The sequence below is a fragment of the Odocoileus virginianus genome, chromosome 6 (genome assembly GCF_023699985.2).
Source record: "Odocoileus virginianus isolate 20LAN1187 ecotype Illinois chromosome 6, Ovbor_1.2, whole genome shotgun sequence".
Taxonomy (NCBI): Eukaryota; Metazoa; Chordata; class Mammalia; order Artiodactyla; family Cervidae; genus Odocoileus; species Odocoileus virginianus.
Genome location: NC_069679.1, coordinates 9,636,099 through 9,650,018, shown reverse-complemented (window position 1 = coordinate 9,650,018; position 13,920 = coordinate 9,636,099). Strand labels below are relative to the sequence as shown.

The following is a 13,920-nucleotide window of genomic DNA, read 5'->3' as shown; positions in this document are numbered from 1 at the left end:
TGGCAAAGCTGCATAAAAGTATCAGTCACAAAGCACTGAAAATAAAAAGTTGCTTCTTTACCACAGACAGTTTGAGAAGCACTAGTCTCCATAATTAATAACAGACCTCAGACAAGGGTAGCAGCAGTAGAGACAGAAATAAAAGGACAGTTTCAAGATATACACTGGAGTAGAACTGATAGGATCTACTGATGAACTGGATATGAGGAGGTATAAGAGAAAAGTGAAAGTTAGTCACACAGTCACATCCGACTCTTTATGATCCCATGGACTGTAGCCTGCCAGGCTCCTCTGTCCAAGGAATTCTTCAGGCAAGAGTACTGGAGTGGGTTGCCATTTCCTTCTCCAGGGGCTCTTCCCAACCCAGGGATCAAACCCAGGTCTCCTGCACTGCAGGCAGATTCTTTACCAACTGAGCTACTAGGAAAGCCCCCAAGAGAAAGGTAGGGGCAAGGCTTCTGGTTTGAGCAAATAGATGGTAGTGGTGCTATTTATTGAAAAGAAAAAACAAGGGAAGTACTGATCTAGAGGGGAAAAAGAATCAAGAGTTCTTTTGGACATGCCTATGTGGCATCCAAACAGTGGATGTTCCGTTTAGAGAAAAGATGTAGGCTGAAGATAAAATTTCCAAAATTATTACCATATAATCAATGTGTAAAGCTATGGATAAAAGATAGAACATGGAAAGTTCGAGGGGGAAGACAGGACAGTGCTGCTGAGAAACAGATCATAATGAAGACAAAGATGTGTCCATCACATTACATCACCAGAGAGGCCACTCGTAGGCTTCTGACTAACAATCTCCCTGGAGTAGTGCACATAAAAGAGTAAAGGCAGCTACAAGAGTTGACAGCCTGAATTAATCTTTTTTCTCCTGCATTCCCAGAGTCCATTTCTTTAAGCACATCTCTGTCACCTATGAACATTGCTTGCTTAGCATCTGTGCTCCCAACTAAGTTGTAAGCTCCATAAAAGCAAGGAGCCTGTCTTACTCATTTTTAAAAGTCTCCTTCCACCCTCCAGCTTAGCACATGTTTACTGAACTGAACTCTGCTTAACATTTTACAAAAATAAAAACACTTCATAAGAAATTGATACAAGTATACAACGCCTATTAAATGTTACTTCAATCCCACACATGGAACTATATATATATATATATATATATATATATATATAAAACTGCCTAGAACAATTAGATATCATTCCACATTAAACTATCCTGGTGGCTCAGACGGTAAAGCGTCTGTCTACAATGCGGGAGTCCAGGATTCAATCCCTGGGTTGGGAAGATGCTCTGGAGAAGGAAATGGCAACCCACTCCAATACTCTTGCCTGGAAAATCCCATGAATAGAGGAGCGTGGTGGGCTACAGTCCATGGGGTCGCAAAGACTCAGACACGACTGAGCAACTTCACTTAACATATGCTCTAAAAAGCAATAAATATCCAGTATAAGAAATTATCATCTAAAAACAATCTTGTAATTTCAGTATACCAAAAGCATGTTTATACAACCCAGAAATTAGACACTTTTAATATGGTTGTTAGACTGAAGTAAATAAGTCTTTCAATAAAGTGGAAACATGAATTTTGTCATATTTAAAAAATAGAAAACCAATTCAAGAAAGAACCTGTCGATTAAAAACAGTTGGTTCCAAACAGAATTACCTCCTTATAGTCTCCATTTCTGTTCAGTCTGTAACCCTCAGGAGTATGAAGCTGAACTGTTGTATTATTGATTACTTCTATGCAACACTCTTGCTCAGGAAGGCTCAGTGGGCGTACCCTGCAGTACACCTGAAAATACAAGAGGGTGCTTAAAGAACAAAGGTTGACTTTTTACCTGACTTTTCCTTCACTCATTTATTCATTCATCAACCAACATTTGACATCTAAACTTAAGAGAGCTATATAAACAGCTATGAAAGCCAAAAATCTGCTACCCAACTTGCTGACTGTCAAATGCAAAACAGATATATTAGATATGAGAGAATTTTTTTTTATATGAGAGAATTTTAAATGCACACAAAATGAAAACTCTAAAAATCAAGAACATATCACACAATGAAAAATATCTCAAAAGCTTTTAGGATTGTTTGGAATTGGATGTCAGTTAAAACTTGCCAGCTTAACACAATATACTAAAGTGCAAGATTCAAAACGTCATCTTCTTAATCAGTGATAGGGTTGGGAGAAAGCTGTATATGCAAAGCATCTGGTTCCCACAACTCAGATAAAGAGATAACACTCCAGTGCCAATAAAGGGAAAATTAAAAAAAAAAAAAAAACAGAGCAAGCCAACTTTCTTTTATTTACCATTTGCTTTTAAAAGTTCCCAGAGCAAGCCAACTTTCTTTTATTTACCATTTGCTTTTAAAAGTTCCCAAGCCTGAAACTAGTGAAGTTCATAGAGTAGTCACGAGATAAATGAAACTGTTCTAAACCAGAGTCTATAAAACTTGATCCCCAATAGCATGGAATTTGGGGCTTTCCTCTTGAAGTGTGCAGTAAGTTACTATATAACTGTCGTAAAGATAGGAGAGATGTTCATCCAAGCACAAAGCTTCCCCCCATCCCAGAGACTATGAAGAATATCTCCAAGACAGTTAAAGAATATTTTTTCATTATCTAGCTTTTCAAATATAAGTAGTTACAGGAAGTATGCAAACAACAAAAGGCTTCATTTTACTGGACTAATAAATCCTATACAGAAACAAAATTTCAAAGCTGGAACCAGCCTTAAGCAATTTAGTACAGTCCTTTTAGCTAAATGTTCTTTGATTCCACTTCCACATCTCTGTCCCTTTCAAGCATACAAAACATAAAGGGACTGAAGAAAGAATACACAAATTCACAGGCAGACCTTACCCCAACTGGGTCTTTAAGACTCGTTTGGGATCCTTTTTTCACTGGTGGTTTCCTGGGTGTCTTAGTCCTCCTGGTCATAGAAACAAAAACACTTCAGTTCAACACTAACATATAAAAACCTAACCTATAGTTCATACAGAGACAATCTTCCTAGGGGTTATAAAATTAGTCTTTAGCAGTTCCAAAACACTATGCCCCAAATAATATGAATACGTACAAACTGCCTTAGTAGGAGAGTGTTTGTGACATGTGTAACTTAAAAATAATTAAAATTTGGCTTAGGAGACATTTGTGGCACCAAAAAAAGAAAGAACAGGCCCAAAATGGAGTTATCTGTGCTAAATTCCATGTCACCAAATTGTGACTTAATACCTAACTTAGAGTTCCAACCACTCCCAGGAGTAGAATCTTAAACCAGTCAATCTGGAATTACCTGGTCAGCACTGATAAAGTGATCTGCCTGATAGACCCCTGGTTTTTTTTAATATCTACTTATAGTTCTGTATGTTAAGTGGTTTGCTTTCTTGAGCAACAACTTTACAGGCATTACAAATTTGAAAACTCAACAGATAATTGAGCACACTTATCTCAAAAGGCATTTTGTAAAAGCACACATGTTGGGCTTAGCTCATTGCCAAGGCAGACCAAGTGATTAATTTCTAAATTATAAAAATGCAGATGAAGAAATCCACCCTTTGATCAAGATTTATGTCTATTTTTAATGAACAAGTGACTACTGAATTCTCAAAACTATCATCCTTTGTTCCCAGACAAAATGTGGTCCCCAAACTGCAATTTTGTGCTCTTTTAAGTAGCGGCAGTAGAAAAAGATATTTTGGTTTATTTCACCACTTCTCAAGTATGACACTCCTCCCTCCCCCCCATTTATCTATAGATGAGATAAACATTTAACACTAAGTGAAATTATTGGCTTGAACTATACAGGTTGTTAAAATATTTTCTCAGCACTTTCCCAATGAAACAAATCAAATTCCTGTTTAAAGTGCAAAATATTATGGTAGGTTTACTTAAACTCAACATTTTTATTTTTCCCCAAAGATAAAAATTTTGACTTTAGCTTCTTAAGAAAACAAGCTGTTTTCTGCAAACGACTAGCTACATCATAATGATGATTATGAAGTCAACCTTCTTTGCACAAGTATTTCGTTACCCAGTAGCGGTCAAGGAATTAGGCTGCGGCGCAAATGTCACCAACTTCGTGAGGAATGTGGGCGTTTGTGGCCGGGGGCGGGGCTGTCTGAGACCAAAGAACAGAGCGAAAGTAACTGGTCTACACCCGGGGGGAGAGCTAGGGTGGTCGCGGCCCCGAAGCTACCGAATTAGACTCGGAAAGGCAGGCAGTGCGCCCGGATGCCAAGGGCTCTTCAGGGGCTGAGACCACCTACCCAACCCCAAACCCAGGACACAACACCAGGCCCACCCGCGAGACGACCCCCGACCCGCACTAATTGGGCAAAATGCAACCCGCGGGTGTGGGCGGCCAGGGAGGGAAAGGGGAATTAGAGAAATGATAGGAGGCGGCGGTCCCGGCCCAAACCCCCCGCCCCTCCCAACGTGGGGCCGGCCCTTCCCAGCCGAGTGTAGCCAGGGCGGGGAGCCAGGTGCCCGTCTCCGGGAGGCGGGGAGCTAGACCGGGCGGACGAGGACGGGTCTTCACGCCCGTCTCCCCCTGGGCGGTCCCGGTGGGGGGGCTTGGCGGCACAGGGCTTGGTGCCCAGGGCGCGGCCGGGGACCTGCCGCGGCGAGGGGAGACGCCGGCCCCAGTTCCGCGGCCCAGTACTCACGCTGGCTTCATGGTAGTAAGCTCCGAACTGCCCAGACGCGCGCGGAGGGGATGCCGGACTCTGTCGGGGGTTGACGAGATCTGCGGGCCTCCGGGACTGGCCGCAGGTACCACAACTCCGCGGCTCAAGCGCGGAGCTTGAGGAATCCGGGAAACGCCGCTGAGGGCCCAGGTGAGCTCGCGCCCGGCGCATTTCAAACGGGCCAATCAGCGCCCGTCCGCGGGAAGGGGGCGTGGCCTCAGAAAAGGCGCCTGCTCAGTAGGATGTGGTGCGCGTCTCCTAGGCGACCGACGCAGACAGTGCTCTGGCAGCCTGGTGTCTGGGCTCCCGGGCTGGAGGGGGAAGCTAGGCTCAGATATTAGGAAATAAACCCCATCCATGTTCTCTGAGGACACTGACAATTTCTTTTCCCATATCCCAGTAAGTCCAATGGAAGGGCAAGTCCAGGATTGATTCAGAGATCAGCAGTGTCGTTCCGACCCAGGAGTGTCCGGTCCTTAGTCTGTACCCTGGGCAGAAACAAACTCACTTTTTGGCTTCCAGATCATCGCATCATCTTGGCTTCCTTTCTCTCTCTTCTTTGTCCTTCCGGGAATCTCCCTCTCTGGTTTCTCTAGCTCTTCCCGGAACCACTCTTTTCTAAGATGAACTGATTCTCACTTCGACCTTTGCCCCTAAACCAGTGACCATCAAATACACACCTATATCTTTGCTCTCATGGAATTGTAGTCCCGTTCTCCTCAACTTTCTACAGGATCAGACACCGGTAAGAATAGACATAATATCCTCAACCCATAATGTTCCACATAAAGATGGTTCCTATCTTTGTTGTTACATAGTTACAGTGGATAAACTTGGAAATTCATTTTACAGAGTACTACTGTGTTAAAGAGTATACTTGTCACGCATAATGTTCCACAGGTATTGCCAAATTGTCCTCCATAAATGTCCAAACGCATAATCCTGCAAGGCATTTATGAGAGGACCCTGTTTTTCCACATTTTTCAGACAGCAAAATGTTACCAAATTTTTCTGTGGATGTTGATCTAATAGATGAAAAAAAAAATCACAAATTTAAATTTTCTTTTGTGGTAAATGAAATTGGGTGTCTGTGTTCAACAGCCATTTGTATTTCCTGCTCTAAGAATCATGTTCATATCCTTTGCCTCCTTGTTCTGTTGGATTGTTAGTTTTCTTGTTGATTTGTAAAAGCTCTTCACATATTAAGGAAATTAGTCCTCATCCAAAATCTGAGCTCAAATTTTCTATAGTTCATAATTTTGCTTATGTTGCCTTGTGACAGCTTAGGGAAATTTTTAAGGTAGGCAAATTTAACAGCATTCTCTTCTGTGGCTTCTGTTTTGTGTCACACCAGAAAAAAAGCCTTTTGTACTCTAACATTTAAAAAATGTCTTTAATCTTATATTTTTCCTATTGCTTTTTTAAGTCTTTGAACCATTGAATTTTGTTGTCAAGTGTGAGGTTGAGAAGTAAGAAGAAGTGAAGTCACTCAGTCATGTCCAACTCTTTGAGACCCCACAGACTGTAACCTATCAGGCTTCTCCATCCATGGGATTTCCCAGGCAAGAATACTGGAGGGGGTTGCCATTTCCTTCTCCAGGGGATCTTCCCAACCCAGGGATCGAACCTGGGTCTCCTGCACTGCAGGTAGACTCTTTCCCATCTGAAACACCAGGGAAGCCTGGTGTGAGTTTGGGATCTGTGTCATTTAGGAATTGGCCTGGGCTGCTGGCGAATTACCTCTTAATTACACAGTAGCCTGGCTTTGGCCTCAGTCTTTCCATTGGAACTCTTCTCATCAAGATCAATGTTTCATTGATGCCAAATTATCTGATCCTTACTTTACTTGACCTCTTAACAGATTAAAAAAATATTTCCTCTCTTCTCGTTTCTTTGCTTTTACTCCTAGCTTTCTGGCCCCTCTTTCTCAGCCTCATTTTTGAGTTCCTTTTTCTGCCTTAAATATTGTGGCTTAAGGTTTTTCACCTGCTGTTCACTAGCTGTGCAGGCACTCCCAACCATTCCTATGGCCTCACATACCACCCATGTTTGCTCTTCTGAGTTCCAGAGCCATATGTCCAACAGCCTGCTGAATTCACTTAGGTGCCTCACAGGCACCTCACATGGAACACCATCCTAATCTCTTCTCCTGAACCTGTTCTCCCTCAAGCATCACCATCTATCCACCCACCCAAGTGCAAGGTACCACTTTTGACTTTTGCCTCTCCTTCTATTCCAATGATCAGTCACCAAATCTTGACATTTCTATCAACTAAATAGCTTTTAAAACCCTCCTGTCCGTCCCCTTGACCACTACCATCTCTTGTCTGGATGACTGAAACAGTATCCTAACAGACTTCCCTGCTGCCGTCTTTCAACCCTGGTTCCATTTTGCAGCCAGCTCACCACTAATCACAGATCTGATCATGTCAGATCTGATCATTTCCCTACTTGTAGTACTACAGTAGTTCCCACTGCTGGACACCCTCAACAGGCCCTGGGGTTCTTCCTCTCCAGGCTCATCACCTATCATTTCCCCTTGCCTCCCTCCAGCCATGATGACCTTCTGTGCCCTGAACACACTGGGCTCATCACACAGCTTTCCCTCTGCTGCCAAGCCCTCCTCCCTCCCTTCCTCTGACAACGCCTCCTGACCCTCAGTTCTCAGCAGATCTTCTGCCCACGACCCTGCTCTGGATGCTGGATCCCTGCTCTCTACCCATAGTCCTCTGCACACCACCTCCAAGTCATTCCCTCGGATTTGCTTCAGAGCTCACATCCCAATTTGTGATTGCTACTCCCCCAGCGGTAAAGAATCCACCTGCAAATACAAGAGACACAGGTTCAATCCCAGGGTCAGGAAAATCCCCTGGAGGAGGAAATTGCAACCTACTCCAGTGTCCTTGCCTGGAGAATCCCGTGGACAGAGGAGCCTGGAGGACTGCAGTCCATAGGGTTGCAAAGAGTCAGACACAACTGAGCAACTAAACCACCACCCCCAGCTTATCCCCACATCCTGACTAGACGACACAATCGTGTCCCCCGTGCCCAGCAATGAAGATGCTCCACATGTGTTTGAAGGAATGAATGAGCCCATCCCTTCACAGAACATCCCATGGAAGACCCAATTATAATTTATCACCCCTAGCTTTTCTTCAGGCCAGTTTCTTCTTTCTCACTCATTTATATTCTTATCAAAGTTCACTGACAATGTTTTAATGCCAATTCATTATCTTATTCCTCTGTTCAGAAATGGTCAAGCACTCCCCATAGCTGGTTAAAGATTTGCGTTTCCCCCTAGAATTACAGAGCCAAGCAGCGGAGGAGTTCGGGAGAAGAAGGCTAGAGGGTAGAAGTGGGAGGCTTTTTCAAAGATCAGGTTTGGGCTTCTCTAGTGGCTCAGTGGTAAAGAATCCTCCTGGCATTGCAGGAGACACGGGTTCGATCCCAGACCTGGGAAGATCCCACATGCTGCAGAGCAACGAAGCCCTGGGCAACAGCTCTTGAGTCTGTGCTTTAGAGCTCGGGAGCTGCAACTGCTGAGCCCACACGCCGCAGAGGCTGTGCTCACCAACAAGAGAAGCCACCACAAGGAGAAGCCCATGCACCACAGCTAGAGAAAGCCCAAGCGTGGCAACGAAGAGCCCGCACAGCCAAAAATAAAGATAAATAAATAACATTTAGAAGGTCAGGTTTATTGCAGTATACTTTACACATAATAATAAAATTCACCTTTTTATTTGTGCCATCTATATATTTGACATACACCATCCTGTAATGACTGGCACAGTCAAATGTATAACATTCCCATCACACCAAAAATTCCTTGTGCTGCCCCTCTGCAATCACCTTTCCCTATTCCCAGTCCTTGGCAACCACTTTTCTGATTTCTTTCCTTAGATTTCTGTCTTTTCCAGAATGTCTCTTCTTTAACTCAACATAACCTTTTTGAGATTCATCCATGTGTTGCATCTATCAGGAATATTTTCCCTTTTTATTGCTGATTAGTATTCCATTGTATGACAATCTACCCATTCGCTGGCTGATGAACATTTAAGCTGTTTCCACTTTTTGGCAATTATGAATGAAACTGACATAATAATTTGTGTAAAAGTTATTTATGTACACATAGATATTTTCATTTCTCTTGGGTAGGATTGCTGGTCCTGTGTTCAATATAAGTTTAACTTGATAAGAAACTGCCATACTGGACTGGGAGGGTCTTATGTAAATCACTGAAAAGGGGTTGATACTACAGAGACTTGAAACCATAATTAATCCAAGCTCCCAGCTAAACAAGTCCAGCTGTGGTAACCTAGTAACCAGTAAGTACCAGAAAATACCAAAGCCTGGAGTGTTTGATGAAAGGTGTAAGGTGGAGACCAGGTGCCCTGAGCACCCAACACACAGCACACCCAAGGTTTCAGTGGCCTTGACAACATAATCTCACATCCCCAGCCCATCTGTAAAACGAATGATCAGATGTTAATGTCTTACCTACTCAAAAAACAATAAAGTCAACAAACTTGGGGGAGGGTGTAATATTAATACAAAAAACACAGATGATCTGAGCAGAATCATATCTCAAATGAATAATATACTCACACAGAAAGGGAGCTATCACTTACCCAAGTTGGACTATTTAGACTACAGTATATGCCCTCCGGCTCAAGACAAAAAGAACTTGAAACACTGAATTCTAATTAGTTGGCCTTTTTGAAGACATGGATTAGCAGTTCTGAAATGACATTAAATACATTGCAGATAAGGGGAGTCAAGTTTCTCACTGTTAGAGAGTAATATAAATACCAAAAGGGGGGGGAGTGAAAACTACCGAGGAATTCTTTTTACTATTTGGCAACATGTTTCTAAAGTATGAAATTATGTCCAAAAGAGGGGGGATGGTTGGACTATATCAGCGCTGCTTAAACTCTCTTATAGTATTAAAAACCACTAGGACTTTTGATAAAAATTTCAAAACTCCAGAACCTTGCTCACCTCCAGCACGCACTCTGGGTCTTCTGCATAGTGCATCTGGGCTCTGGAAATGTGTATTTTACATCATCAAACATATTTTTTTAAGGCTAGATTAAATTATCTTTGAGGTTAGTGGTTCCACACTCTGGAGGAGGCAAAACATAAAGTGAGATTTAGAAACCTGTTTCCTGACATGGAGAGAATGAGTGTGACAGCTATTTGTTGAAGAACATTTATTACAGAGTTAAAGAATTTGTACAAATACCAAGGGGCCATTGGAAAGTCCCTTGGGCAATCTCCCAGGAGGAACATTCAGGAGAAATTTCAGAATTCAAGTCAAGCCTTGCCAATGTCTTCTGGAGTTATCTCAGGAATGAGTGGCCTGGTTTTCTATCCTGCTAAAAAGACAAACACCTTCTGGCCTTAGGGCCTTTGCACTTACAGTTCTCTAGACTTGAAATCCTTTCCCCCACCTGCTGGCAAAGTCGGCGTCTTAAAGCCCATCAAAGAAGTGAAGTGTTAGTTGCTAAGTCCTGTCCTAGTCTGCCATCCCATAGACTGTAGCCGTCTTAAAGCCCATCAAAGAAGTGAAGTGTTAGTTGCTAAGTCCTGTCCTAGTCTGCCATCCCATAGACTGTAGCCCGCCAGGCTGCTCTGACCATGGCTTTCCCAGGCAGGAAAACTGGAGTGGGTTGCCATTCCCTTCTCCAGGGGATCTTCCTGACCAGGGATCAAACTCTGGTCTCCTGCATTGCAGGTAGATTCTATACCGTCTGAGCTACCAGGTTAGTCCTTAGTCCATTAAATTCAGTTGAGTTTAGTTGCTCAGTCATCAGTCCAGCTCTTTGCGACCCCATGGACTGAAACACGCCAGGCTTCCCTGTCATCACCAACTCCCGGACCTTGCTCAAACTCATGTCCATTGAGTTGGTGATGCCATTCAACCATCTTGTCCTCTGTTGTCCCCTTCTCCTCCTGCTTGCAATCTTTCCCAGCATCAGGGTCTTTTCCAATGAGTCAGTCTTCCCATCAGGTGGCCAGAGTATTGGAGCCTGAGCTTTAGCATCAGTCCTTCCAGTGAGTATTCAGGACTCATTTTCTTTAGGATTAACTGGTTTGATCTTCTTGCTCTCCAAGGGACTTAAGAGTCTTCTCCAATACCACAGTTCAAAAGCATCAATTCTTCAGTGCTCAGCTTTCTTTGAGATCCAGCTCTCACATCCATACATGACCACTGAAAAAGCCATAGCTTTGGCTACATGGACCTATGTCAGCAAAGTTATTAATATGCTGTCTAGGCTGGTCATAGCTTTTCTTCCAAGGAGCAAATGCCTTTTAATTTCATGGCTGCAGCACCATCTGCAGTGATTTTAGAGCCCAAGAAAACAGTCTGCCACTGTTTCCATTGTTTCACCATCTACTTGCCTTGAGGTGATGGGACCAGATGACATGATCTTAGTTTTTTGACTGTTGAGTTTTAAGCCAGCTTTTCCAGTCTCCTCTTTCATTTTCATCAAGAGGCTATTTAGTTCCTCTTTGCTTTCTGCCATAAGGGTGGTGTCATCTGCATATCTGAGGCTACTGATATTTCTTCCGGCAATTATGATTCCAGCTTGTGCTTCATCCAGTCCAGCACTTCACATGATGTACTCTGCATATAAATTAAATAAGCAAGGTGACAATATATAGCCTTATCCTGCTATTGCTGCTGCTAAGTTGCTTCAGTTGTGTCCGACTCTGTGCAACCCCATAGACAGCAGCCCACAAGGCTCCTCTGTCCCTGGGATTCTCCAGGCAAGAATACTGGCGTGGGTTGCTATTTCCTTCTCCAATGCATGAAAGTGAAGTGAAAGTTAAGTCTCTCAGTTGTGTCTGACTCTTCGAGACCCCATGGACTGTAGTCTACCAGGCTCTTCCGCCACTGGATTTTCCAGGCAAGAGTACTGGAATGGGTTGCCATTTCCTTCTCCAAAATAGTATATGGCAAATATCCTTTTCAGACATTATCTTTAGGCATATATTCACTTTGTAGTGGTGGATGGTTTAGTCACTAAGTCATGTCTGACTCCTGCGACCCCACAGACTGTAGTCTGCCAGGCTCCTCTGTCCATGGGGTTTTCCAGGCAAGATTACTGGAATGGGTTGCCACTTCCTTCTCCTAGCCTTCTACTCCTTTCCCAATTTGGAACCAGTCCAGTGTTAGGACTTCCAGGACTTCCCTATAGCTCAGACAGTAAAGAATCTTTCTTGCAACACAGAAGACCTGGGTTCAATCCCTGGGTTTGGAAGATCCCCTGGAGGAAGGCATGGTGACCCACTCCAGTATTCTTGCCTGGAGAATCCCATGGACAGAGGAGCCTGGTGGGCTACAATTCATGGGGTTGCAAAAAGTCGGACACAAATGAGTGAGTGAGTGACTAACACCAGTGTTCCATGTCTGGTTCCAACTGTTGCTTCTTGACCTGCATACAGATTTCTCAGGAGGCAGGTAAGGTGGTCTGCTAGTCCCATCTCTCGAAGCATTTTCCACAGTGTTTTGTGACCCATACGGTCAAAGGCTTTAGCGTAGTCAATGAAGCAGATGTTCTTCTGGAATTCCCTTGCTTTTTCTATGAGCCAACAGATGTTGGCAATTTGATCTCTGGTTCCTCTGCCTTTTCTAAATCCAGCTTGAACATCAGGAAGTTCTTGGTTCATAGACTGTTGAAGCCTGGCTTGGAAATTTTTGAGCATTACTTTGCTAGCATGTGAGGTAAGTGCAATTGTGCAGTAGTTTGGACATTCTTTGGCATTGCCTTTCTTTGGGAATGAAAACTGACTGTTTCCAGCCCTGGGGCCACTGCAGAGTTTTCCAAATCTGCTGGCATATTGAGTGCAGCACTTTCACAGCATCATCTTTTAGGATTTGAAATAGCTCAACTGGAATTCCATCACCTCCACTAGCCTCCACCAGCTTTGTTCGTAGTGATGCTTCCTAAGGCCCACTTGACTTCACACTCCAGGATGTCTGGTTCTAGGTGAGTGATCACACCATCGTGGTCATCTGGGTCATGAAGATCTTTTTTGTACAGTTCTTCTGTGTATACTTGCCACCTTTTCTTATCATCTTGTGTTCTGTTAGGTCCATACTGTTTCTATACTTTATTGTGCCCATCTTTGCATGAAATATTCCCTTGGTATCTCCAATTTTCTCAAAGAGATCTCTAGTCTTTCCCATTCTATTATTTTCTCTATTTCTTTGGTCATTTAGGAAGGCTTTTGTATCTCTCCTTGGAACTCTGCATTCAGATGGATGTATCTTTCTTTTTCTCCTTTACCTTTCATTTCTCTTTCTTTTCTCAGCAATTTGTAAGGTCTCCTCAGACAACCACTGTGTCTGTTGGCATTTCTTCTTCTTGAGGACAGTTTTGATCACCGAGTCCTGTACAATGTTAGGAACCTCCATTCATAGTTCTTCAGGTGCTCTAACTATCAGATCGAATCCCTTGAATCTATGTGTCTCTTCCACTGTATAATCATAAAGGATTTGATTTAGGTCATACCTGAATGGTCTAGTGCTCTATCAAGTTTCTCCTCAAATGTCGGTTTATCAGACTGGTTATCCAATCTCAGCTGGCTCACCCCACCCCTCTCTATTCCCTCACCAGGCTTCTTTTTTTTTTTTTTGGCCACACCAAGTAGGAACAGGATCTTAGTTCCCAGGACCAGGGATCAAACCCCTGCAGTGGAAACGTGGAGTCTAAATCATTAGACCACCAGGGAAGTCCCCAGGCTTATTTTCCTGATGTCTTAATCACTCAGTCGACTCTTTGCAACCCCATGGACTGTATCCCACCAGGCTTCTCTGTCCACGGGGACTCACCAGGCAACAATACTGGAATGGGTTGCCATGCCCTCTTCCAGGGGATCTTCCCAACCCAGGGATTGAGCCCAGGTCTCCCACATTGGATGTGGATTCTTTACCATCTAAACCACCAGCACTTAGCATTATCTGAATTTATCGATATCTCTTGTCCTACTGGCTGCCCAGTGTATCATCTCCATGAGGGGAGGACAGTTTGGGTTTTCTTCACTTCTATATCCCCAACTCTTAGGACACTGTTTGTTTTAGATATACCAGGCACTAAATAAACATTCACTGAATGATTTCACAATCTATACATATACAGGAATCTATTTTTCATGATGAGTGAGTATGTTTTCAGCATAGTAGGTGAAACATAACCAAGTCAAAGGAGAAACAGGAC

General features: G+C 43.4%; 1 protein-coding gene across 4 annotated transcripts in view; it reads right to left on the bottom strand.

Annotated features, from left to right (window-relative positions):
• The window catches only part of KIF23 (kinesin family member 23), a 41,559-nt gene extending 36,800 nt beyond the window's left edge, over positions 1 to 4,759 (bottom strand). For all 4 annotated transcript variants that reach the window (XM_070468713.1, XM_070468714.1, XM_020880525.2 and 1 more), the window contains exons 1-3: positions 4,676 to 4,759; positions 2,871 to 2,940; positions 1,671 to 1,799 (exon numbers count right to left, since the gene is read on the bottom strand). In XM_070468713.1, the coding sequence (XP_070324814.1) occupies positions 1,671 to 1,799; positions 2,871 to 2,940; positions 4,676 to 4,686 (210 nt within the window). In that variant the 5' untranslated portion in view covers positions 4,687 to 4,759. The remainder of the gene's footprint in view (positions 1 to 1,670; positions 1,800 to 2,870; positions 2,941 to 4,675) is intronic.
• Between the last annotated feature and the right edge of the window lie 9,161 nt (positions 4,760 to 13,920).